The 26,798-nt window shown below is 37.8% G+C and overlaps 3 protein-coding genes across 3 annotated transcripts; 2 read left to right on the top strand and 1 right to left on the bottom strand.

Moving 5' to 3' along the window:
• Window positions 1–582: 582 nt before the first annotated feature.
• Window positions 583–13,780, top strand: LOC122032167 (phosphate transporter PHO1-2-like). The gene is made up of 15 exons (XM_042591430.1): window positions 583–960; window positions 1,889–1,942; window positions 2,007–2,232; window positions 2,313–2,676; window positions 2,799–2,847; window positions 3,055–3,129; window positions 11,398–11,527; window positions 11,593–11,707; window positions 11,795–12,047; window positions 12,131–12,235; window positions 12,330–12,374; window positions 12,442–12,594; window positions 12,915–13,196; window positions 13,276–13,412; window positions 13,502–13,780. Exons 1-15 carry the CDS (start codon window positions 691–693, stop codon window positions 13,590–13,592), a joined length of 2,349 nt encoding a protein of 782 aa, XP_042447364.1. The 5' UTR covers window positions 583–690; the 3' UTR covers window positions 13,593–13,780.
• A 4,583-nt stretch (window positions 13,781–18,363) lies between these two features.
• Window positions 18,364–21,139, top strand: LOC122032946 (rho GDP-dissociation inhibitor 1-like). The gene is made up of 5 exons (XM_042592264.1): window positions 18,364–18,707; window positions 19,969–20,032; window positions 20,129–20,347; window positions 20,684–20,808; window positions 20,917–21,139. The coding sequence occupies exons 1-5, from the start codon at window positions 18,489–18,491 to the stop codon at window positions 20,980–20,982; spliced, it is 693 nt and encodes a 230-aa protein (XP_042448198.1). The 5' UTR covers window positions 18,364–18,488; the 3' UTR covers window positions 20,983–21,139.
• A 1,020-nt stretch (window positions 21,140–22,159) lies between these two features.
• On the bottom strand, window positions 22,160–25,964 carry LOC122032203. Its single transcript, XM_042591465.1, has 9 exons — window positions 25,714–25,964; window positions 25,370–25,646; window positions 25,180–25,281; window positions 25,022–25,104; window positions 24,832–24,948; window positions 23,882–23,984; window positions 23,175–23,793; window positions 22,754–22,938; window positions 22,160–22,684 (listed from the first exon to the last, which is right to left on the bottom strand). Exons 1-9 carry the CDS (start codon window positions 25,848–25,850, stop codon window positions 22,586–22,588), a joined length of 1,722 nt encoding a protein of 573 aa, XP_042447399.1. The 5' UTR covers window positions 25,851–25,964; the 3' UTR covers window positions 22,160–22,585.
• Between the last annotated feature and the right edge of the window lie 834 nt (window positions 25,965–26,798).

The following is a 26,798-nucleotide window of genomic DNA, read 5'->3' on the forward strand; positions in this document are numbered from 1 at the left end:
TCACTCACAGTTATTTCCCCAATAGCTACGTCATGGATCTTCCCTTGACCTACTTACTGACAATTTTTTCCCTTCTTCCTATTAATATTCACAGGTGTTCCTCAACGCCCCTTGCTGGAGTCTTCTTCAAGTCAAATTCTCAATCAGTTCGCCTATAATACACAACTCACCGCTTCTGGACAGCATCAGTTACCTTTAACAACAATAGCACATCTCAGATTGGTATACATACAACAAGTGGCATTTCAATTTACGTGCTTTTGATCCCAATATGTTTACTTCTTTAACACATAATCATATCAACATTTTGGAACTATTAGGTTACGTTAACTCTGCCCCACTTCACAAAAGTTTGCATTCCCATTGCCAGGAAAAGGAAAGAGGTGGATGCCATTGTTAGGTTTATTACTTGAGACATTTCTTGTTTTCTCTTTACATGTATACAAGGAAAATATTCTCCTAATCTTTCATTTTTTTTCCCCCTCAAAAATAAGATTTCGTTGGCCTATCAATGTTGGCTTTTAGACGTCATCACAATTGGCGTCTTAATCTCTCTCTATATAACTTTCTCTTCTACGACTCCCCTCCACTTAATGCACCTCCTTCTTCCTCAGCTCCCTCTCTCTTTTTCCATCGAACAGATCAGGACTGATAAAGAGGGAAGGAGAAGGAGAAGAAGAGAGCAAAACTATGGTGAAGTTTTCACGGGAGTTGGAAGCACAGTTGATCCCAGAATGGAAGGACAAGTTCGTAAACTACCGCCAGCTCAAGAAGCACGTCAAGAAGATCAAGCTCGCTCATCTCCGCTCCTCAGTTCCTTCTTCTTCTGACGACCACCAGCACAACGCAGCCTCCGCCGCTGGCGGCGGCTGCAGCAACGACAGTTATGGATTCTCTCTCTTTGACCCCATTCGCTCGCTCCTCTCTATTCACGGCCGCCGGCGTGACGATCCCATTCCGGTAAACATTTCGTAGATCCAACGTTAATATCGTCCTGTTTCTTTCTAGCTCATTAGAATTCTTTCTTTCGCGAGAAAAGGGGAGTAAATAGGCAAAAGGTGGGGTTTTTGCGCTTAAAAAGCGGATAGTTCGTACCGCCGTGACGCCATTGTTGAGCGTTGGTTATCTACATTCTCTTCTCACGCAAACAGCGTGTTTTTTTTTGTTTATATCTTTCTCATATATCTATGTGCATATCTATACTTTTCCTTCTCTCTGCTATACCATAAAGTTTCATAGGGTCTTCCTGTCTAGGTGTGGATAGTCCGCATCTTCACAGACATATCTATTTCATCGAATCTCTCTTCGAGACAACGCCCAGACCGTTACGCCTTTCGTGCAGGTCGGAACTTACCCGACATGGAATTTCGCTACCTTAGGACCGTTATAATTACGGCCGCCGTTCACCGGGACTTCGATCGCCGGCTCCCCTGTCATCATGTCACCAACTTCCTTGACCTTCCGGCACTGGGCAGGAATTTCCATCTCAATTAGTTGGCACTGGGCATTATAGTAAAATTTCATAGGGTCTTTCTGTCCAAGTGCGGATAGTCCGCATCTTCACAGACATGTCTATTTCACTGAATCTCTCTCCGAGACAGTGTCCAGATCGTTACGTCTTTCGTTCGGATCGGAACTTACCTAACAAAGAATTTCGTTACCTTAAGACCGTTATAGTTACGGCCGCCATTCACCGGGGCTTCGTTCGCCGGCTCCCCTGTCATCATGTCACCAACTTCCTTGACCTTCCGGCACTGGGCAGGAATTTCCATCTCAATTAGTTGGCAATAGCGGATGATCGTAGTGGAATTAGCAAAAAGTTGTTCAGTTAATTCTTTTCATCTGCTCTGTTTTTTCTTTTTCACTGTTTGGTCGTTTATCATTGTAGGCGGACGAGGAGAATCTATTCGAAATGATATTCGTCCAATCCAGAGAAGACGAGGTATGATACGTATCCATATCACATTTTTTTTTTGGCGTGTGAATTGAATCGAATTGAATTGAAGGTGAGGGAGTTCTTAGAGAAATTGGAAGTTGAATTGGAGAAGGTGAACAACTTCTACATCAACACGGAGAGAGAGTTCTGCGAGCGCGGAGAAATTCTGAGCAAGCAGCTCCAGATACTGCTCGACCTCAAACAGCTCTACCATGACCATCACCGTCTTCGCCGCCGCCAATGCCACAGCCCCACTTCCCCTCCCGCCTCCCTCTCCAACTCCACCTCCTTCTCCGGTGATGATCAGACACATCCACGTAACTGATTAGATTCATTAAGAGAAAATAATCGATCGATTGATTTGTGTATTCATCAGAAACAGAGACAGAGATAGGGAGCCCGCTGGGGGACGTGGCGCCGGGAAGGGAAACAGGGGTAACAGAGGAGGCGATCATAGCGACGTTGGAGAAGAACGGGGTGAACTTCCTGGGTCTTGGCGCGAAGGCAAAGATGAAGAAAACGGGGAGGCTGCGGGCGGCGGCGACGCTGCGGATCGACATCCCGGCGACTACGCCGGCTAGGTCGATATCGATGGTGTGGGAAGAGATGGTGAAGAGCAGCAGCTCCCGCAAGGAAGGAGGTGACTACGTGAATAAGAAGAAGCTGCAGCGGGCGGAGAAGATGATCAGAGAGGCCTTCGTACACCTCTACAAAGGCGTCGGCCACCTCAACACATACAGGTCACTGATTAATCCTCTAATCATTATGAACAATAAATCCCTCATTATTTTCGTTATCAAGACGTGTCGTGCAAAAAAAAACAAATATAGATACATAATTACGTGTTTATGTTGGCGTGCAGTTCTTTGAACATAGAAGCTTTCAGGAAGATTCTCAAGAAATTTGAAAAGGTAATTCATGGTTCTTTTTTCAATTTATTAATTTATCTTTTGATGTAAACTCTACGAGGATTTGGTCAACATGAAGTTCTTGATTTAATTAACATCCTTTACTTCACTAGATTCGTGGCATTTTGAATTTAAGTGATCCATGTATAAATATTATATATATAGCTTGTTGTTGGACTTGAATTAACTATTTAATTTATTTAATTAAAGGTGTCAAATCAACGACATGAAGCGGGTTCATTCTCGAGGAAGGTGAAAAGATCGCACTTCGTCAGCTCGGACAAGGTAAATATTAATTTATATAAGATTACTTAAACATTTTCTAGATTTAGATATGTTTAGCTTATTATACACTGCCAAAGATAGGAACGTAAATTTCAATCGCTAATCGTAATTAGCAACTGCTTACCAACTGAATTTTTTTTTTGTCCCCGAGAATATATATATTCAGTCACTAAATATAGTAATAAAATATATTTAGCTATAGAAATTATATTCCATCTAATTTATCGTGTAATTATCTTGAGCTTATAGATGAATAATTTATATACCATCACTAATAAACTCAGAAATATAAATTTTAGTTTTTCTGTTTAATTATTAGTTTGAGATTAGTGACGAAAAATTAAGATTTTCATCACTAATTGTCATAAGATAGCAATGGAATTATAAAGTGTCGCCGCTATTAGCGATGAAATTATATAGCAACGATATTTTATAATTTCATCGCTAATAGTGACATAAACTTAAAATTCCATCGCTATTTTTTATGAATAATAGTGATAAAATTACTAAATTTGGCAAATATTTGCCAGAAACTCTTTAGTGTTTTCCCTATTCACATAATGTATAATAATTAATAAGTCATCAGAAACAATAGTTATCACCACATATTTACATTATAGAACTAAATAACATAATATTTACACCACAACATTCAATCCAAATATAATAAACAAGTCTAACGATACAATCAACAATACAATCCAAACACAATATCTAAAACATGACAAACAATAATAAATTCAATCCTATCCAATCCGAACATAAGAAACATGTTGTGCCCAAAAGATATTCGCATATCTTCATAATGATATGATATTATTCACTTTGGGTCTAAACTCTTATAGGTTTGCTCTTGGGTTCTACCCAAAAGGTCACATTGCCAACGGAGATAAAATACATCCTTTTAAATTCATGATCTTTTCTATATCTTTCTAATGCTGGACCATGACTCTGATATCATTTGTTGAGATTGAAGGATATTCATATATATCCACAATGACATAATATTGTCTACTTTAGGTCTAGGTCTTTAAGAATTTACTTTTGAGTTCTACCCAAAAGGTCTTATTGCCAATAGAGATATCATACATTTTTTTTAAACCCATGATCCTTTTCATATTTTTCCAATGTGTGACTTTAATTATATCCCAGCAATTACTCTCATAATCCAGGTCTCCTCGTGAGCATCTAGTCAATCTTGACATGTTTCGAGCCTTCCCTGCAACCATTCTGTCATCTTGACCTGCTCCAGACCTCACCATGAGTATCTTGGTCACCCTGACTTGCTTTGAACCTTTCCGTGAGTATCTTGGTCACCCGACCTGCTCCCAACCTTCCCCTTGAGTATCTAATCATCCTAACCTGCTTCAGGCCTTCCCCGCGAATATCCTATCACCTTGATATGCTTTGAGCCTCCTCATGAGTATTCGATCACTCTGACCTTCTCTGGGCCTTCCCCGCAACCATCTGATCACCTTGACCTACTCCGGGCATCTCCATGAGTATCCGGTTATCTTGACCTTCTCCAGTCCTTTCCCATGAGTATCTGATCACCTTGACATTCTCTGGGCCTTCCTCGTGAGCATTCGATCATCTTGATCTACTTCGAGCCTTCCCTAGGAGCATCTAATCACCTCTGACCTGCTTGGAGCCTGAGCCCTCATGGCTTTACTCTTGGATTCTACCCAAAATGTCTCATTTCCAACGGAGATATCATACATCATTTTAAACTCATGAACTTTTCCATATATTTTCAATGTAGAACTTTGATTGTATTCCAGCAATCCTCCCCTCAAACAAAGGATCACAATTACTCTCATGGTCTGAGTCTCCTCACGAGCATTTGATCACTCTTAACTTGCTCTGGGCCTTCCCCGTGAGCATTTGGTCCCTTTGACCTACTGCGGGCCTCCTCGCGAGCATCCTGATCGTCCTAACCTACTTCGGGTCTTCCTATGAGCATCGGGTCCTCCTGACTTGTATTGGACCTTCTCTACGAGTATCTGGTCACCTTGACTTACTTTAAGTCTAGGTCCTTATGGATTTACTCTTGGGTTCTACCTAAAAAGTCTTATTGCCAATAGATATATCATACATTCTTTTAAACCTATGATCTTTCTCATATCTTTTCAATGTGTGATTTTAATTATATCTCAACAATCCTCCCATCAAATGAAAGACCACAATCTCTCATAATTCGGGCCTACTCATAAGCATCTGGTCAATCTTGACATGCTCCAGGTCTTCCCTGTGACCATTCGGTCATGTTGACCTGCTCCAGACCTCCCCACGAGTATCTTGGTCACCCTGACTTGCTTTGAACCTTTCCGCAAGTATCTTGGTCACCCTGACCTATTCCCGACCTTCCCCACGAGTATCAATCATCCTAACCTACTCCAGGCATTCCCAGTGAGTATCCAGTCACCTTGACCTATTTCAGGCCTCCTCATGAATATCCGATCATCCTGACCTTCTCTAGGCCTTCTCCGCAAGCATCCGGTCACCTTGACCTACTTCGGGCATCTCCGTGAGTACCCGGTTACCCTGACCTTCTCCAGGTCTTCCCCACGAGTATTCGATCACCCTGACCTTCTCTGGGCCTTCCCCGTGAGCATCCGATCATCTTGACCTATTCCGAGCCTTCCCTACGAATATCTAATCACCTCTGACCTACTTCAAACCTGAGCCCTCATGGCTTTGCTCTTGGACTCTACCCAAAATGTCTCATTTCCAACGAAGATATCATATATCTTTTTAAACTCATGATCTTTTCTATATATTTTCAATGTAGAACTTTGATTGTATTCCAACAATCCTCCACTTAAATGAAGGACCACAATTACTCTCATGGTCCGAGTCTCCCCACGAGCATTCGATCACTCTTAACCTGCTCTAGGCCTTCCCCATGAGCATTTGGTCCGTTTGACCTACTGTGGGCCTCCCCGCGAGAATCCTGATCACCCTAACCTACTTCGGGTCTTCCTATGAGCATCGGGTCATCCTGACCTGTATCGGACCTTCCCTACGAGCATCTGGTTACCTTGACTTACTTCGGGTCTCCCTATGAGTATCCAGTCACCTTGACATTCTCCGGGCCTTCCGCGCTAGCATCTGGTCACCTTGACATGCTCCGGGTCTTCCCTGCAAGCATCCGATCACTTTGACCTTCTCCAGACCTTCTCTGTGAGTATCCGATCACTCTGACATTCTCTGGGCCTTCCCCATGAGCATCCAGTCATCCTGATCTTCTCCCGGCCTCCCCGAAAGCATCTAGATCTGGTCACCCTGACTTGCTCCTAGCCTTTCCTATGAGTATCTGGCCACCCTAACATTCTCCAAGCCTTCCCTACGAGCATCCTAGTCACCCTGACCTTCTCTAGGCCTTCCCCATGAATATTTAGTCACCTTGACTTTCTCCAGGCCTTCCCCATGAGAATTTGATCACCTTGACCTGCTCCAAACCTTTACCACAAGCATCTGGTCACCTCTGACCTACTCCTGGCCCACCCTTAACTTCGTTCAAGGCCACCCCACATGACATCTAGTGTGGACCATGGATCTAATACCGTTTGTTAAGATTGAAGGATATTTACATATATCCACAATGACATAATACTGTCAACTTTGGACCTAGTCTCTCATGGATTTACTCTTGGATTCTACCCAAAAGGTCTCATTGTCAATAGAGATATGATACATCCTTTTAAACCCATGATTTTTTTTTCATATCTTTTCAATGTGGGAGTTTGATTGTATCCCAACAATCCTCTTCTCAAACAAAGGACCACAATTACTCTCATAGTTTGGGCCTTCCCGTGAGTATTTGGTCACTCTTAACATACTCCGGGCCTTTCTCATAAGTATCTGATCACCTATTCTGGACCTCCTCGTGAGTATCCTGGTCACCCTAACCTGCTTCGGGCGTTCCCGCGAGTATCTGGTCACCCTGACCTGCTCCGGACCTTCCCATAACCATCTGGTCACCTTGACCTTCTTCGGGTCTCCTCGACCTTCTTCGGGTCTCCTCGTAATTATCCGGCTACTCTGACCTTCTCCAGGCCTTTCCCGCAGGTATCCGGTCACCTTGACCTGAGCCAGGCCTTTCCGCGAGTATCTGGTCACCCTGACTTTCTCCGGACCTTTCTCGCAAGTATCTGGTCACCTTGACTTTCTCTGAGCCTTCTCCGTGAGCATCCAATTACCTTGACCTGCTCTAAGCCTTCCCCACAAGCATCTGATCACCTCTGACCTACTCCAAGATTGAGCTCTTATGACTTTGCTCTTGGGCTCTATCCAAAAGACCTTATGTCAAATGGTGATATCATATATCCTTTTAAATCCATGATCTTTTCCATATCTTTTCAATGTGGGACTTTGATTGTATCCCAACAATCCTCCCCTTAACGAAGGACCACAATTACTCTCATGGTTCAGGTCTCTCCGTGAGGATCCTGTCACTCTTGACCTGCTTCAGGCCTTCCCCATGAGTATTTGGTCACCTCGACCTGCTCTGGGCTGAGTGAGAGAAGAGGAGAGTTCAAGAGAAAAAAAGGGAACAAACAGTCAGGAAAACCTAAAATCACAAATTTTGCGACAGAATTTAAATTTCATCACAAAATGGGGATGAAATTTTAGGTTTATGGTTTCTCGCCACCTCAATAGTGATAGTTTTATTGGTGCAATATCGGTCCTACAAGTATTAGGGCCGAAATTTATTTTTTGTCGCTAATTAGCGATGGATAACAAATTTTGTAGCTAATTAGGGTTTCCTGTCGCCTCAATAACGACGATATTAGCGACGAAAAACAAAATTCAGTAGGTTCCATGTGTCATTCATGTGAAGTGATTTCATCTCCTCTTGTATCGCTATCATCCATTTACCAGAGTCATGGCAACTAATCGCTTCTGAGAGTGGTGCAGGTTCCTCATTAAAATCAATTTTTTCAGCTACATTTAGGGCATAAGCAACTAAATCAGCCTCGGCATATCTCTGAGGAAGCCTAATATCTCTACGATGCCTATCTTTCGTAATAGAATAATGTGGAGATGCTTGTGAGGAGCTACTAGCATCCACTAAATATGAGTTAGACTGCATAGTAGAGTCTGGTGTAGATCCAATTCAAAGTTCCACCTGTGTGTTTGACTTTTTTTATCTGTTTCATAAGTATGTTTGGAAGAAAGATCATTAAGCATGATAGTCTCATAAAAAACATCATATCGACTGATGACGACTTTACTAGTCTCTTTGGATACAAAACTTGTATCCCTTCACACCAGACTTAAAACCTATAAAAATACACTTCATAGACCAGGGCTCCAACTTTCCATTATCAATATGAGCATAAGTAGGACATCCAAAAATTATCAAATCAAAATAACTAGCAGAAGTACCAAACCATACCTCTTGTGGAGTTCTCTTGTCAATAGTAGTTGACAGAGAGCGATTGATAAGATAACAAGCATATGCAACAGTTTCGACCGAAAAATACTTCAGTAAACCAGCATTGAGGAGCATACATCGAACCTTTTCCATCAAAATCATATTCATCCTCTCTTCCACACTATTTTGTTGAGAGTTACGTCGAACTGTGTTATGCCTCACAATTCTATCCATTCTACATAAGGCAATTCCATCCATTCTACATAAGGCATTGAACTCATTAGACCAAAACTCTAAACCATTATCTATTCGGAGACACTTGACTTGCCTTCCAGTCTACTTTTTTATCATAATTTTTCACTCCTTAAAAGTAGGAAACACATCACTCTTCTGCTTCAGAAAAAACACTCACAACTTTGACCTTTCTAAAAAAATCATCAATAATTGTGAGCATATACAATGCACCTCCCTTCGAAGACACCCTGGATGGTCCCCAAAGATCAGAGTATATGTATTCTAGTGTCCCCTTCGTGTTGTGGATGTCTATCGAGAACTTGACTCTCTTCTACTTGGCAAAAACACAATGCTAGCATAATTTCAATGTCGTAATGCTTTACGCACCAAGAAGTCTTCTCTTACTCAATTCAATCATGTCATTCTCACACATGTGACCCAGACGTATATGCCAAAGCCTCGTGATGTCATTATCAGATAACGAAGGACTAGCAACAACAACATCACCCATAACTATAGAACCTTGTAAAACATACAAATCGATAGTTTTTATATATCCCTTCATCACCACAAGAGAACCTTTGCTGGCCTTCACAACTCCACCTTCACCAGTGTACTTGTACCCTTTTGAGTCAAGAGTACTCAGAGAGATCAGATTTCTCTTTATATCAGGGACATGCCTTACATCACCTAGTGTCTGAACAACTCCATCAAACTTCTTAATTCTGACTGTTCTAATACATGCAATTCCACAAGATGCATTATTACCCATCAAAATATCACCTCTAGAATTAGTTTGATACGTTGAAAACCAATCCCGATTAGAACACATATGAAACATACTATCAGAATCAAGAATTCACTCATCGTTCAGTTTAGAATCACCATTAGACGCAACTAGAAGTTCCCCCATCACTGTGATCTTCAACAACATCAGCTTCATCAGATTTCTCTAGTTGTTTTCCCTTTTGATTTTCACCAGCTTGTTCTTATTTTGTATCTTGTAACACTCTACCATAACATGTCCTTTTTTCTTGCAATATCGACTTGTCTTATCCTTATTACTCCTGAATTTCGATCTGCCTCTGTTATTGCCACTAGAATTTCTTTCTGGCAGTCTCCCTCATGCAATAAGACCCTTACATTTGGCCTTAAATCCACAGACGAGCTTATCCATCCTCTCCTTAGAGAATAAAGCATCATAAACCTCATCTAAAGTTAGAGAGTCATGACTATATAAAATAGTATCTCTGAAAGTAGCATACGAGGTAAGCAACAAACACAACAATATCAAACCTAAATCCTCTTTGTCAAACTTAACTTCCATAGATTTCAAATCAGAGATAATTTCTTTAAAAATATTCAAATGATCTTCTAAAGATGTATCTTAGACCATACGATGAGAATACAAACGTTGCTTTAAGTGCAGTTTGCTAGTTAGATTTTTCGTCATAGACAACTGCACCAATCTCAACCACAACGTCACAGTGAATTTTTCTTTCAAACAATTCTGGAGAATTTGATTCAACAGATGCAGATGAATTTGAGATAAGACTTTTCGATTCTTGTGCTACTTTTTCTCAGTACTCCATGAAGATGACATCTTTTCAAACCCTAACAAAGCATCATCCAAATCCATCTGTGCTAGAACATCCCGCATCTTGACTTGCCATAATGAAAATATGGTGTTTCGATCCAACAACGAAATATCCTACTTCATGGTCGCCATAACTCCGAAAACAAACCAGACTCTGATACTAGTTTGTTAGAAATTTATGACAATAAACGAAAAATGAAGCACAAAAAGAAATAAAAAATTCTGAACACAAGTAGATTTACATGGAAAACCTTTGACAAGGGAAAGCCACGAGAAGAGAGCAAGAGAATATTTCACTATCGAACAATTTTGGTACAACTTTCAAATAAAGGGAAAAACAACAGCTAAAAAAGGTAATATCATTGTACTCTAAAAATATACTTTATAAGTAAAGTGTAAATAAGATTAAAAAATTAGATCGGTTTAATGGATTGTTGGGTCAGCAAACTCTAACAATAACTATAAGTGCATTGCAGTAATAAAGTATCCAAAGGAAGAAATAAAGTATTCAAAGAAAAAAAACTAAGAGGATTAGATTTGAATCCTTAATAGAATGAATATTCTATCAGTTAACTTCTGATTAAGTATAAATTGTACTTCAAATTTATTTGATAGATGAATTAAGAGAAGATCATCTATCTCTAAAATTAATCAATTGAAGGCCGAACACCTAAATTATTAAAAATTAAAATAATGAAGAGTACCTTAAGTATATTAGTTATGCCATATTTTCTTTATGCCTTTATATACTCAACATAAAAGAGTAATGTGGAAGAAGTAGGAGGGTATATTCTTAAATTTCAAAAAATTATTAAACACTTTGATGAGCATCAACTCTAGCTCTCTCTCTCTGTATATAATGATAATCCTAATTAGTCTTATTGATTATCTCTGAGTTGATCGATCTGATCCCACGAAAGTTTTCCATCGATTATCGGAGTAAATCGGAAAGCGCACATGACGATTAGCCTAGAAATCCAACATCAACTATATATATAGCACTAGGTAGCAATGATACATGGAGTTTGATAATTAATTAATATTAATATTAATGTAGGTGTTAAAGTTGGGAGATGAGGTAGAGTCCATTTTCACAAAGCACTTCGCCAGCAACGATAGGAAAAAAGCCATGAAATTCCTCAGACCTCAACAGCCCAAGGAGTCTCACATCATCACCTTCTTAGTTGGTAATAACATTTCATATATATATTAATTTATTAATTATACATTAATGAAAGATATGTACGTGCAGGTTTATTCACTGGCAGTTTTGTGACACTATTCACCGTGTATGCTATCTTGGCTCATTTATGTGGCATCTTTTCTTCTGAATCTGATTACATGGAAACAGTTTACCCTATATTCAGGTACATCATCGATCCTTTTAATTATCAATGTAAATAATTAAGTTGATGATTAATTAAAATATATATTGTTTTCTTGAATGCATGCAGTGTGTTTGCGTTAATTAGCCTGCACATATTCTTGTATGGATGCAACATATTAGCCTGGCGAGGGTGTAGGGTTAATCATAACTTCATCTTTGAGTTCTCACCCAACACCGCTCTCAAGTACCGTGATGCCTTCCTCATCAGCGCCTCCCTCATGACCGCCGTCGTCGCCGCCCTCGTCGCCCACCTCCTCCTCCGGTCTGCTGGTGTATACTCCCAGCAGCACGTGGATACTATTCCAGGAGCCCTCTTTCTGGTATATATATCTATAAATAAATAAATAAATACTATGTGATTGCTCAAATTCAGACACTTTATACACTATCATGTGCTGTGCAGGTATTCACTGTATTGCTCTTGTTGCCCTTCAATGTATTCTACTGCTCAACACGCTATTGCTTTCTCCGTGTGATTCGCAATATTATCTTCTCCCCTCTGTACAAAGTAATTATAGATTAATAACTACATTATGTAAATTGTATGGTAATTAGGAATCCTTATAATTAAGTTACATTTCTATTAATTTTATTAATTGTAGGTGTTGATGGTTGACTTCTTCATGGCTGACCAGCTGACCAGTCAGGTACGTAATTAAGAGTATACTAATTATGAAATTTAATGTAAAGGGCTTAATTTAATTATGAATGCAGATTCCATTACTGAGGCATATGGAACTGGCAACATGTTATTTCATGGTTTCTGGATTTAAAGGGCAGCCTTATGAGACTTGCACTCGCAGCCAGCAGTACAAGCTGATGGCCTACATCATCTCCTTCTTACCCTATTACTGGCGTGCGATGCAGGTATATATATAGACCTACTAAGCATAATTATTATCAATCAATTTAGGGGGCGTTTGGTTAAATGATGGGAATGATTATGGATATGAGTTTGATAGTAGGGTGGAATGATAATAGGAATGAAAATGAAACCCATCAAGTTATATGGGTTTGGTTGATTCCCATAAATCTAGTAATCATTCTCAAAATGTCATTCCCAAACCCACAATCCAAACACTATCTTTTTCTATCATTCCATTCTCTCATTCTCAAACTCATCAACCAAACACCCTCTTAATTAATCAAACTTTTTATATTGTCTAATCCTGATGAGTTAATTGAAGTGTTTGAGGCGGTACATGGAGGAAGGATACGACATGAACCAACTAGCGAACGCAGGGAAGTATATATCGGCAATGGTGGCGGCAGCGGCACGGTTGAAGTACGCAGTGGAGGGGACGCCAATGTGGTTAGGCATCGTCATCCTCACCTCCACTGGTGCCACTCTTTACCAGCTGTTTTGGGACATGGTGAAGGATTGGGGCCTCCTTGACCTCGGATCCTCTAACCGCTTTCTGAGAGATGAGCTTATTCTCAAAAACAAATCATATTATTATGTTTCCATGGTAATTTAATAATTGCTAAAGCTAAGATATCTACATATATATAATTTTTATTAATTGTAATTATATATAAATATTGCAGTGTTTGAACTTTGTGCTTCGACTTGCGTGGATTGAGAGTGTGATGCGATTGAGCTTAAACCAAGTCGAGCACAGACTGATTGATTTTTTGCTCGCTTCTTTGGAGATCATTCGACGAGGCCACTGGAATTTCTACAGGTACGTACATATATATACTGAATGAATTTAATGATTATATGTATTTTGATAATATTGACCAATGTGTATATATATATATACACCTACAGATTGGAGAATGAGCAACTGAATAATGCAGACAAGTTCAGGGCTGTGAAGTGTGTGCCATTGCCATTCTCTGAGATGGTCTCTGAGGGATGACTAGCAGTAAGTTAACTGGTTAGTGCAGTAGCTGTTGATGGGGTAGCGAAGAAGGCGATGGAGAAATAAATTAAAGGCAGAACATGGAAAGATGGATTTCAGACATCAATGAGCGAGAGAATTAACTAATGTAGAGGTAGCAGTACTACTGATTAAAGACCAGTTAACAGCTGATGCATCTGCATTAATTCCATATTGTATGAGGTGGATCAATAAAGAAAATCAATCTCATTAACTACGGTGAAGTGATCCCTTTATTCAAGAGCAGAACTGGATGAAAGGGCCGGGAGGGGAAATAGATCCGACTAATAATGTTTGCTTAATTAGTTTGCTGGCGGTTATGTAATAAATTACGACATCAAATGATGGCGGAGTTTTTGGGTTTTCTTTTTTATAAGAAAATGTCAGAAGGAAAAGGGTTTATCATTTAAGTTAAGTTTGATTAGGTGTAATGTAATCGAACTTGTAATATAATTAAATTTGTAATGTAATTTAATGTAATCTTGATTACATTACTAAGTTGGATAATATAATCTATGTAATCTTTGATTACAAAGATGATTACATTTTTTTATTTGGTATCCATTATTTTTAATAAAAAATGTAATTCGTATTATCATAAAATAACAAAAATATTCTGCAACTTCTACCGACGGTCGTTGCACCTCTATCGAAGCTTGTGGCAATCACCGGCAACCATCGACTGCCATTACCAGCAACTGTCAGCCGTCGCCACCGGCAACCGCCGGCCACCGCCGCAGCCGTTGGGTGACGATGGCCGGCGGGTGGGCGAGCGGTGGGCGGCGGGCGAGCGGGCGGGCGAGCGACCGGCCAGCGGCCGGCGAGCAGGCGAGCGACCGGCCAGCGGCCGGCGAGCAGGCGAGCGACCGGCCAGCGACCGGCGAGCAGGCGAGCGAGCGGCAGGCGAGCGGGCGAGCTAGCGGCCGGCGAGCGGGCGAGCGAGCGGTCGGCGAGCGGGCGAGCGAGCGGCCAGCGGGCGGGTGGGCGAACGAGCGGCCGGCGGGCGAGTGGGTGGTCGAGCTGTTGGCGGGCGAGCGGCAGGCGGGCCAACGGGCCGGCGAGCGGTCGACCGACAGGCGGGTGGGCTAGTGGTCTGGCAAGCGATCGGCGAGCGGGCGGTCAACGGGCGGACAGTCGACCGACGAGCGGCCAGCTGGCCGGTGAGCGAGAGAGCGACGGACTAGGGGTATATTCAACATTCAAATTTTAGTTAAACGATGACCTCGTAATGTAATCAAATTACATAGTATGTGCTTTGTAATCTATATTACAAAACTTCACTAACTATTGTAATCGAGATTACATTACATTACGGGTGCGTTTGGTTGTAGGTTATCCTTGATAACCTTGGTTATTCATTCAAGGTTATTAACGAAAATCCTGTTTGACTAATCGATGATTCCCGAATAATGTTCCATACCTAACACGCTAGGGATATGTAACCCGAAATTGGAAAACCTCGGAAAACTGAGGTTTTTATTAATTCTAGGATTAACGAATTCTTTTTACCTAAAATACGCTCGGATAAGAGAAAAATACGATAAAAAATAAAAACGTAAAGAAAAAATAGAAAATATAAAAAATAAAATAAAATAATTTAAAAAAAAAGGAAAAATACGTAAAAAATTTAAAAAAAATAGAAAAAATGAAAAAGTAAAAAAATAAAAAACGTAAAAAATATTAAAAAATAAAAAAAATGGGGAAAAAAAATAAAAAAACATTAAAAGCCTTAAAAATAATAAAAAATGGGAAAAAATCTTTAAAAAATAGAAAATAGAAAAAACGTAAAAAATATATAAATTTTTTAAAAAAAAGTAAAACATAAAAAATAATAAAAAAATGGGACAAAATAAAAATAATAATAATAAACTTTTTAAAATAAAAAAATAAAAAATTTCAAAAAATAAACATCCGAAAAAATTTTTTAAAAAAAATAAAAAACACATAAAAAGAAAAACGTGAAAAAGAAAAAGTAAAAAAAATGTAGAGTTTAAAATTATAATAATAATATGTATGATTGGTTTTGTATCTGAGAGTAATATAGTAAAATATTAAAGTAGGTTATGCATTAAAATTTTCAAACAAATAAATTTTTACTGTATTACTTAGGTTGAATCAAATAATATTTGATTATGTTTTATTCTCATAACTTTGGTTATATGATTGCATGGTAATCACGTAACCAAGGTTATATATGATAACTTGAACCAAACACACCCTACAAGTTTAAAAGTAAACCAAACAAAATAATCAAGCTTGTAATGTAATCCTGATTACATTACAAGACATATTTCACCCTACCAAATGCCACCTTAAGGTTAAATATTTTTTTAAAACAATATATCACCTAAATTTGATGGTATTTAGTGGGATGACTTGACCAAAATAATTAACTCTGCCCATAATGAACCAGTCATGACCAGTTCCAAACCTGAATAATGGATGAGGGTTGCGTTAGGTTGCTAGCTAGTAATAAAACTATAGCAAATGTTCAATGAATAGTTCCATTAAACTATTGTGCTAATGCTATGTTGTTTCCCAGAAGGAACGTGTTGTAGGGTCTGATTGTAATATCTCAGATAGGACCGCTACATCTTCAGAACTCAGGTGTAGTGCTAAATATGTAACAGTTTGCATTGTAAAATTTGACTGTATATCGGCAAGGACCGCTGCATCTCCATGAGAACTTGAGTGTAGTGTTAAATTGGCAATAGTTCTCACACCATAGATTGGATAAGAACAAATATGATAAGAAAACTAATAGTTTAAGACTTGGAACATGAAACATAGGAACATTCACTGATAAATCACTAGAGGTAGTAAATACAATACTTAGGAGAAGAATTAGTATTTTGTGTGTACAAGAGATAAAATAGATAGGCGAGAAGGTAAAGATGATGGAGAACTCAGGTATTAAGTTATGGTACACAGGAAAGAGTAAAATAAGAAATGTAGTGATTATTGTTGTAAATAATTTATTAAAAGATGAAGTTGTAAGAGTAGTTAGAAAAAATGATCGAATTATAACCCTTAAGATAATAGCGGCACAAGAAACTATGAATATAATTAGTGTATATGCACCACAAGTAGAATTAGATAAAGTTACCTAATCATGATTTTGGGACGACTTAGATGAAGTATTACAAAATATTCTGCTAAATGAAATAATTTTAATAGAAGGTGATCTAAATGGGTATGTTCGAATGGAAAATGAAGAATATGCAATGGTATATTGGGGTTATGAGTTTGAAACAAGAAATGAATAAAGGAGAGTTATATTAGATTTTGTGATAGCATATGACCTTATATTAGCTAATACACTTTTTAAGAAAAAAGAAGAATACTTAGTCACATTCAAAAGTGAGAATGATAAATCGCAAATTGACTTTCTTATGATTAAGAAAAAGGATAAAATTTTTTGTAAAGATTGCATGATCATCTATGGAGAAAGCTTAACTACCCAACATAGGTTAGTAGTGTTGTATATACGTCTTAGGAATAATATCAATAGAAATAAAATATATACAACTCCTAAAATTAAGTGGTAAAAATTAAATGATGGGAAGTAAAATATATTTATGGAGAAGGTAGGAGTACAAGTATTAGGTGAAATATATGATAACTCTAATACGATATGGGATAAGATAGTATCAAAGTTGAAAATAATAGTTAAGATTGTACTTGGTGAGTGAGACATGCACCACTAAATAAGGAATCTTGGTGGTGGAATGAGAAAGTACAAAAGAATGTGAAGGAAAAATGAACATCTTATAAGGAATTATATATTTATAAGAAAGAAGAAAATTTTAAAAAATATACAATAGCCAAGAAAAAATCTAAGAAAGTAGTGAATGAAGCAAAGAATAAAACTTTTAAACGATTATATTAAAAATTGGATACAAAAGAAGGGAAAAATATTTATAGAATAGCTAAAGTGAGTGAAAGGAATATAAGAGATCTTATCCAAATAAAATTTATTAAAGATAAATGTAATATAGTACTAGTAAACGATGGAAAAATAAAATAACGATGTAAGAGTTAATTTTTATTAATTTTTTAATGAAGGTTTATGTGACCCACTTAACTTAAGTAATTTAAATAAGTTAAATAAGTATATAAATTAAAATTTTTTATCATAGAATTCAAATTTCAGATTTAGAACAAGTTTTAAATGGGATGCATAATGAAAAAGTCGTTGGATCGAATGATATTTTGATAAAGATATGGAAGTGTATATAGAAAAAAGGTATTGTTTTGATGAATTTATTAGATGTAAAGTATTCAAAAAAAATTAAGGGACGGAATAAAAACTTAGGGCGTGCTTGGTTCGGGTAAGGGAAATGGAATGAGAATATGAATGATTGTCAATAATAATGAAATGGGAATGATTCCCATATCACCCATTCCTATGGGTGATGGCCCATTCCTTAAGGATCCGAACTGATAAATACTGGCCGATTAATGTTTTTTTTATTCTTTTCATTTATTAATGGTTCCATCAAATAGTTTAAGGGGGTGTTTGGTTGATGGATTTGGGAATGAGGGAATGGAATGATAGTAAAAGATGGTGTTTGGATTGTGGGTTTGGGAATGACAATTTGGGAATGATTTCTAGATTTATGAGAATCAACCAAACCCATATAACTAAGTAGGTTTCATTCCCATTCCCATTACACCTTACTATCAAACTCATACCCATAGTCATTCCCATCATTTAACCAAACGCCCCCTCATTATTTTCTCTGTTTCCCACTCTCCGTCTTTCCTCTTCTGCTGCTGCTGCTTCTGTTGCTTGTGTTGGTCGAGTGGAGGTGTGAAAGCAAGGCGATATTTTTTCCCTTTTTCTTTAGATCATCTTTCAGGAAGAGTCCAAGAATGGAAGGCGGAGGGCAGCGACGAATGGAAGCGGAGAGCTCCTCCTCTTCCGCTGCTTCTTCGAGAGTCGATCCCCCGGCGAGAAGCCGCGATTTGGGCGAGGAAGAGAACAAAGTGGAGGAGAACGACGACGAAGTCACAGGCGATGAGGAGGCCACCGACGATGGATTCGTTCCCTCGCAGCTGTTCCCTCTCAAGGATCAGCTTGAGAAGGACAAGGTTTGATTTTTTTTTCCCCCCTTCATATGTCGAAGCTCTTTAGGGCAGATTGAGATCCATTTTCTACATATTCTCCCCCTCTGTTTTATCTTTTCCCGTCTCATTCCTTAATGTCTTCATTTCTGTGTGGCCATCTATCTACTCGTGTTCTTAAATGCGTACCTGATTTCCCGAGTGTTAATTGCTTCTTTGTCTGTCTCCGGAATGGGATTGCTTCTGCCATTTGGCATTGTTCAAAACCACTATGGCTCGTCTTTATTCTGGCGTGGCTCATAATATGGGGTTCTTTCGCACTAATTTTAGTTGTTAGTTGTTTGGGAAACAAGCACTGAATTTCTATAAGTAAGAATTTTAAGACACTCAATTTGTGTCAAGTAAGATGTTGTTGCCAAAAGCTTCGGCAAACAAGTGCCCACACATGCAGCGTAACAAAGGTTGTCTGTTTTGATTTAACTAGATGGTGAAATTACTGTTTGAGATACTTCTATCATCATAGTGTGGTTCTTTAGGAATGTGATACTCATCCTATTCGATTACCATTGCCTATTTTAGACTAATCATCGTGAGTTCAATACTCAATAAGTATTCCCTACAGCTATAAATAGTGGTATTGACTCGTGTGTGTTGCCTAGTTTGTCTCAAAGATTCAACAACAAGTATCTCAATAAGCAATGGTTTATGGCAACCCAATGGATCTTTGTAATCTTTCTACCATGGTTGATTTATTTGGGTATCTTTATGTTAAATCCGTTGATTTCCTCAATTTTGCGGTAGCAACCAAGTTGAATTTGGCATGTTGATTAAAACATTGGACATTGAAACACATGTTTATTTGTGTTTTGGACTTGTCATTTTGAGTTTATTTGGTTCTAAAAAATATTTTAAAAAAATCAAACTCCTGTTTGCTTTCCTAGCTCTTTTTTTTGCAGAAAGATGTAAATGAATCAAAACATAGGTTTGCAGAGTCCTAATGTAACTGCATTAGAGTTGCTTTTGAAGATTTAATTGCCTCTCCATATCTTCTATTTTCTTTGATTCCATGGAGGAAATGCTTTCTCCTTATATTGCTAGCTGCTACTTTAGATTGCTTGAAGTTATGTTTAATTGTCAATTTAATGCTTTGCCCACCCAAGAATAATGAATGAAAACCATCAGCTGATGCTTGTTTGCAGGAATAATCTATTTGTTAGTTTATATAAGCACTGTTCAGGGAGAAGTTATCTAAATTCTCAACATAACTATGCTTTTATGTATATTCCAGGAAGATGAAAGTCTGAGAAGATGGAAGGAAAAGTTACTTGGTCGTGTTGATGAACACTTAAACGGTTGTTTTCTTTTAAAGAAATAATTAGTGTTAACAATTTTCCCAGTCTTGTGGAATGTCATTACTCATAATCCTTTCCTAAATCTTTTATCCGCAGGACAAATTGAACCTGAAGTTATATTTCATTCCATAGGAGTTATATCTGAAGGATGTTCTGATGTTATTACCTTCTTACCAGTCGCAGAAAACCAAAGCCGTGTACTTTTTACTCTGAAGGAGGGATCAAAATATCACTTTAAGTTATCATTCAGTGTTAAGCATAATATTGTCTCTGGCCTGACTTACTCAAACATAGTGTGGAAGAGAGGGCTTAAAGGTTCATTGATCATTATCTGAAATCATATTCTTCCTACATTTTAGTGTAAAAAATTGTCACATTGTTCCATAAGCAAACTATATCATTCAGAGACAAAAGCCAAGTCTGGTTTTTTAGTGAACTAATGTAAATGTTGTGGCTGCTACATTAATATAATTCACCAGGTTTATGTTTAAAATTGATATCTGAGATACAAAATTGCTTATTACTTGATGATCCTTCAATTATTTTTGCACTAAGCAGTTGTTTCCTTCAGTAAACTTCACACTTTTAGATTAGTTACACAATGACATTATTTGTTAGCTCTTAATCAATAACTATTTGATGATTTGCCAGTGGATCAAAGCAAAGAAATGCTTGGCATGTTTGCTCCACAATGTGATCCTTATGAACATTTGTTGGAGGAAGAGACTACTCCATCTGGGGTGCTTGCTCGAGGAATCTACTCTGCGAAACTCAAGGTAGCATCGATTATTTAACTTCATGGCTAACCTCCCTATTATGGTACTTCAGCCAAATGCATAATTTACCGCCTTTTGATCTTTTTTCCCTTTACTTTTTTTTCCCAGTTCGAGGATGATGATAAGAAATGCCACTTAGAGCTCGACTATTCCTTTGAAATCAAGAAGCGCTAGTCATGTTGTTCTCTCGTATGATTAATCATTGCAAACTACAAAGTGTATAAAGATATCTTACTGTGAATTATTTTAGGAACATATGCTTTAATAGCTGAAATCTATATCGAGACTCTCTGTACGCGTCATGTGTACTTTGACGTCTACTTTGCATTTAGAATTCATTATGGTATACAGGTCAGTTAAGTTCATGAGTCATGCTAGTATAATAAAAGATGATTATGTTCATCTTAAATGTCTCTCGTAATCTGTTCCTAGTAAATGAAAGTAAATCATAAAGTCAATTTATAGCCAACCGTTAAGTTGACTAAGGGATGAAAGTTTTTTTCCCAAAACATGCGTCTATAGGGAATTGATCTCGTCCCACTATCGTAAGTCTGCAACAGACCTTTACTCATATACTTTAACAGTACAGCTTGAATTGAGTACTTTCTTGAGCTTCAATAGGTATCAAAGCACCTGCCCTCTACTCATTTGTCCCAATGAATTGAGGCAGTTGTTATCTATATGAGTATTTACTCTACTAAAATAACTCATTTTACGTTTATATCAGCTCAAATTGGGTGCAATTCTTCCTCTCTTTGATCTTCCTGTCTCAATACCACTTTAGCAATAATAATGATACCCTTTAATTTTTCTCTCTCACGTGAATTTTTTGTCATTATAGCTTAAAATAGTTTAGCATCAAACATGAGTTTCATTGCCCCTGGGACATGGTGCATTGCTAAAATATTTTCTCAATTTTTTAGACATCTAAGAATCCCGTAAGTTGGATACTCGATACTAACTTTTTTTTTAAAAAAAAAAAAACATGAGTTCCATAATCTAAACCCTATATTTAGTACATCTAAGTTGTTTATCATATACCGTTCCTCAAGTTTTACACTTGAAGATGAAGTTTTACACTTTTACAAACATGCAAATAAGCACTTTTTTTTTATCTTTAAGATAGAATACTTGTGGATCTAACTTGTTTATCCTACCACTGGAGCAAACATTAGCTCTGCTTCTTTGCAACAAATATTTGAAATTATACCATTGATAAATTACAACTATCTACTATGGTAGTAAAAGTATCATAAGTAATAAAAAAGAAATAGATCGTAACATTGACTAAATCCTCTAAACAATAGACAACAGTTCACCACTTCACCCAACCTAATAAAAGTTTCCACATAAACAAAATACTAAATAATATACAGTAGTCATCGAACTTGCTCCATTATCATCTGAACTCTTTTCTCTATTTATCATACTTTGGGTCAATTCTTGCTATTAAATAGTGCCTAATATTAATCATATATCTAATAACAAATTCTGACATACTTAAATACTCTATCAAGGTCGCTGAAAGCTCTAGTTTCCATTTCTAATTAACTGAATTTTTTTTATCCATCATTAATAGTTGAACCTTTCTAAACAGAATGTACACTATGAAGCACAAAAGAAAATTTTCCAAAAGTGAAAAATTTTCTCTCGTCATCTTTCCAAAAATTGCATGCCATAGTTTATTAAAGCAAGAGCCCAAGTCATCGTTGTGTTTTTGAGGTTTACTCCATGCATTTGCAACATTCGTCAATTAAGCACCGATTTGCTTCAGGGACTAAACTTTTGACTTCCCAAAGAAATACTCGATCTGAGGTTGATTGATTTGGTTTGGTTTGTGTTTCGGTTTCTTTGAAGAAATATTAAGCTTGCTACCCTGCACAGGACATACATAAAGATCTCAATTTGTTAGATTGATAATCAAATGAAAGAGTTCTTTTGATACCATGAAATCATTATGAGTTCTTAACATCTTGATCCTCCCTCCTCTCCCATCAGCTCCAACAGCAATCAGATCACCGCTAGTACCAGAGGATGCCATTTTAAGACCCTGCTTGCACCATTTCCCTACCATATTTCTGGTCATGGCATTTCCTCCAGCAGCTCCAGAAAAACATTGATCACCCATACCTTGAAGGCCACGAGGAAAGAAATTATGGAACAAGTTAAACAAAATGCTAGAAATCAGATTTGTTCAAACTGAAATTGATAACTGTCATATTCTATTTTTGACTCTGGCGTCACTTTAATTTAGTTTTCTTGTTACATTGATAAATAAAGGGTTTTCCAAACACTATCACAATGCAATGTGATAGAGAAGACTTAGCAGAGGTGCAACTAATAAGAAAAACAAAACTAGAACTCACCAGGACACACAAAACTACCATGAGCTTGAATTTTCATTCCATTGTCTTCCTGTGATATTTGCTTTGCAATATCACTGACAAGTAATACTTCTTTCTCCAGATCTGCCATAACTGGACTTCTCTTGAAAGGCTCATCTGTGCCTGCTATGTTCTTCAAAGAAATGCCTTGATTTGAAGATCCAATGCAAATGTTACCTTCCTTGTAGTTGGAATAACCTTCATTACTGGGATAATCGGATACATTTTGCAAACATGCAGGTCTTTTCTGTATATCTGCACCATTCTTTGATTCTGACTGACAGTATTTAGGAGCATGCTTATCTGGCAAACTTACATCATTATCAAGATTAATTACCCAATTATTACCATTGTAATCGGATGAATCCAAACCATCATGAACCTCACAATCTTTGAAGCTTCTGTTTGAGTAACGATCAGTAGGGAAAACTACCTCCTTAGAAACTGCTATCGAATGACCAATCTGTATTGTATTATTTCCTGCTGAGGAATCTACACAGTGCTGATGCACTTCAGTCTTAACCTTCTTGGAGTTTTTTAGAACCCTGAGAGTGCCATTTTCTTTTATTTCAAGTGCCTTCCCTAGTTCAATTATCCTAGCCTGATGCAAGTTTGAAAAAAATAAAATTACACAGAATGACAAGAGAAAGAATATAAGACAAAACTACAGAACCACTTAAAAGACTCACCTTCAGTTTTTTTATTTTATCATTAGCCTTTTCGAGATCTAGGCGTGAACGGTTCTCAGTTCTACCCAAAAGATTGCACTGGGCCATCAGTTCTTTATAGCACCTACAAGCAACCACTAGGTTAAAGTGGAAATCAACAAATGCTTAAGCCATTCAATCACAACAAAATATAAATGGAAGCCATAAGCTGAGGACAATCAGCATTAAAAGTAATGTGACTCGGAATTGTCTTAACGACTTAGTTTAAGTCAGTATTCATAAGAATGATTACTATCACGACTCACTAATATGCAACACATATTAAAGAAGAAGATGCAAAAGGCCCATGTTGCTAATTCCTTGTCCATGTTCAAGGATGGAGTATTCTACTTGATAAGTTGAGCCTTTGGCCTACATGCTATACAGAAAATCTGCAATTTTAAAATGGAAAAGTAATCGCATTAGGTTAATGCTTAGCCTTTTGTAGAATTGCCAATACACCTTGTTGAACAGTTGACGCTTGTTTCTAAAGATAATGAGAACTGATATTTCAAGTTTGGCCAACGAAACTAGTCTTTTGCATTGTGTGCGGCTTAACATGAGCACACGGCTCAGCAAGCCTAGAGTTGCACATTTTGCACCAAGAAAATAAGGCCATGGTGTATAGAAAGTTAATGAATTATTCCTATAACAGACAAAGATTTCATTGCACATTTTGCACCAAGAAGATAGGGCCATGGTGTATGGAAAGTTAATGAATTATTCCTATAACAGACAAAGATTTAAGCCACTGATTTCGATGCAAAGAGGGTGGTTTGAGGTTGTAGCTTCAAGCACCTACAATTTGAGGATGATCCATCATTTGTTTTTAGTGTTGATATCAATAAATGATGCTAGAACAGCATCAACGCCAATAATATGTGACATTTATCTACAAATCTTGTATATGATTTGAAATTCATAACACATACTTGTTACGCAACGCAAGAGACCTCCGCAGGACATCTATCATATTCTCAAGGTTACGCCCATTTCCAAGTGATGCAAACTTCAAAATCTCTCCTTCTTCCAAGTTGACATCCATTGCACTAAACTATCAGAAAAATCACAACAAGATCATTATCCAAATTGAGAAGCCACAATAGAATAAGCTTCTCTTACAGTTTAAGCGTAGCAAGTTCCTTAGCCAACCCTAAACTCCTCTCCTCTAGTTTTGCACACTCTGATGACTTCCTATTCAACTCCTGTCACAGAAAACCACAAAATTCCAACCTTGAAGACAGTGTATCAAAGCTACCAAAAGATCAATCATTTTTTACCTCTGTCTTTACACAAAGAAACTGCTGCATGCGATCTTTCTCTAGCTTGATTTCTTCCCTTTTGGACTCTTCCTGTTTGGCTAATTTCTTCCAGACAGAGACCTTGGTAAATGAAAGAAAAGAACAAATTTTACCACATTTGATCAAATATATATCTAGCAGAAGAAAGCTAAGTTCAATTACTAATCACCTCGTGGTCCAATTTCTTGAGATTGTCCTGCTGGGTAGCAAAGCTTTTAGTGAGGGAGGAAAGTTTCAGCTCCAACCTCCCGATCTCCACTCTTAGGGCCTCAGCGCTGGGCCCCTGTTGGTTCACGGAGGATGTAGCCGTAGTCTGGGTGGAGGCAGCGGCGTCAGTGGCGGATTGGAAATAGAGGCGAGTAGGGCGACTGCGTGAACAGGACTGCTTGCAGATGGGGCAGGCCTGCTTCTGGCCGGCGGGGCAGTACTCGAGCCATTGCTGCAAGCTGATTCCCAATCTATGAGACCACGCATCCAAAGAAGTGGAATAGGGTTTTCCAGAAGAGATGTTACCAGAGTTCGTGGAGGACGTGGCCGCAGACGGGGATGCACTGGAGGTGTTCGGCGAGGGGTTTCAGGTCTTCGTAACAGATGGCGCAGATCGGCTTGGATGATGAAGTAGCGCCTTCTTCTCCGACGCTGGAGCACATCGTGTGACCCTCCACCTCCTCTTCCGACGCCGATCTCCGGACTCCGGTAGGGTTCTGAAGGCCGGCTAATTCAGGGGCGGGAATATGGAATTTGCGAGGGAACGAATCTAGTTGGAATTCAATCGACCTTTCATGGGTTCTATCAATTTATAGTAGTGCAGTTATGATTAATGGGCCTTGGGCAATTGGGCTTCTAAAAAAAATTGCACTTATGTCCTTAGATATATATCAATTTGCATATTCCCCAAATATCTAGTAAGAAAGGACCTTCTATTTTTTAAAAAAAAAAATAAAATACAAAAGTGAATACTTAGATCATTCTCTTTTGTTATGACAAGTTAATTTTCACCAACTATTTTGCTTATTGTTAACTTGTAATTAATTCCCAAGTGTTTGACTTGTTAAAAGTCAAAGGTTGGAGCAAGTCATGAGCAACCTAAAGTTGAAAACGAAAATACTTTGTTTACAAGTTAGGTGTCATGACTATTGACGTCATGGCGATTAATATAATTAAATTGGTTTATTTCCGCATGACATTTTGGAATTAGGACATTTATAAAATCAACTTTTTTTTAAAGGAAATCTCAACATTAGTTTTTTTTTTTGAAAAATAATTATGATCAAATTATAAGTACCTATCTAATTTCTTCCTTTAAATTTCTTTTTATTTTTATTTTTATTTTTATAGCTGATATCATGCATCTAACTTTTTGAATTGACTAATCTTAATAATGAATTCGACCTTATAAAAAAATTTTTATTAATAATCGAAGAAAATCGAAAAGTGCTTATGAAAACTTATCCAACTGATATTCTTATATTCATTTCTCTGTCATACAAGTGCACTGTAGCTGATATTCAAACTTGTTGAGATCAAATATGTAGCTAGAAAAGGGGGGGGTGAATAGCTCTTCGCGCTCGTCGTGCTCTTCGTTGTTTGTTTATTCA

Source organism: Zingiber officinale, chromosome 11A, assembly GCF_018446385.1.
Source record: "Zingiber officinale cultivar Zhangliang chromosome 11A, Zo_v1.1, whole genome shotgun sequence".
In the NCBI taxonomy this organism is placed as follows: domain Eukaryota; kingdom Viridiplantae; phylum Streptophyta; class Magnoliopsida; order Zingiberales; family Zingiberaceae; genus Zingiber; species Zingiber officinale.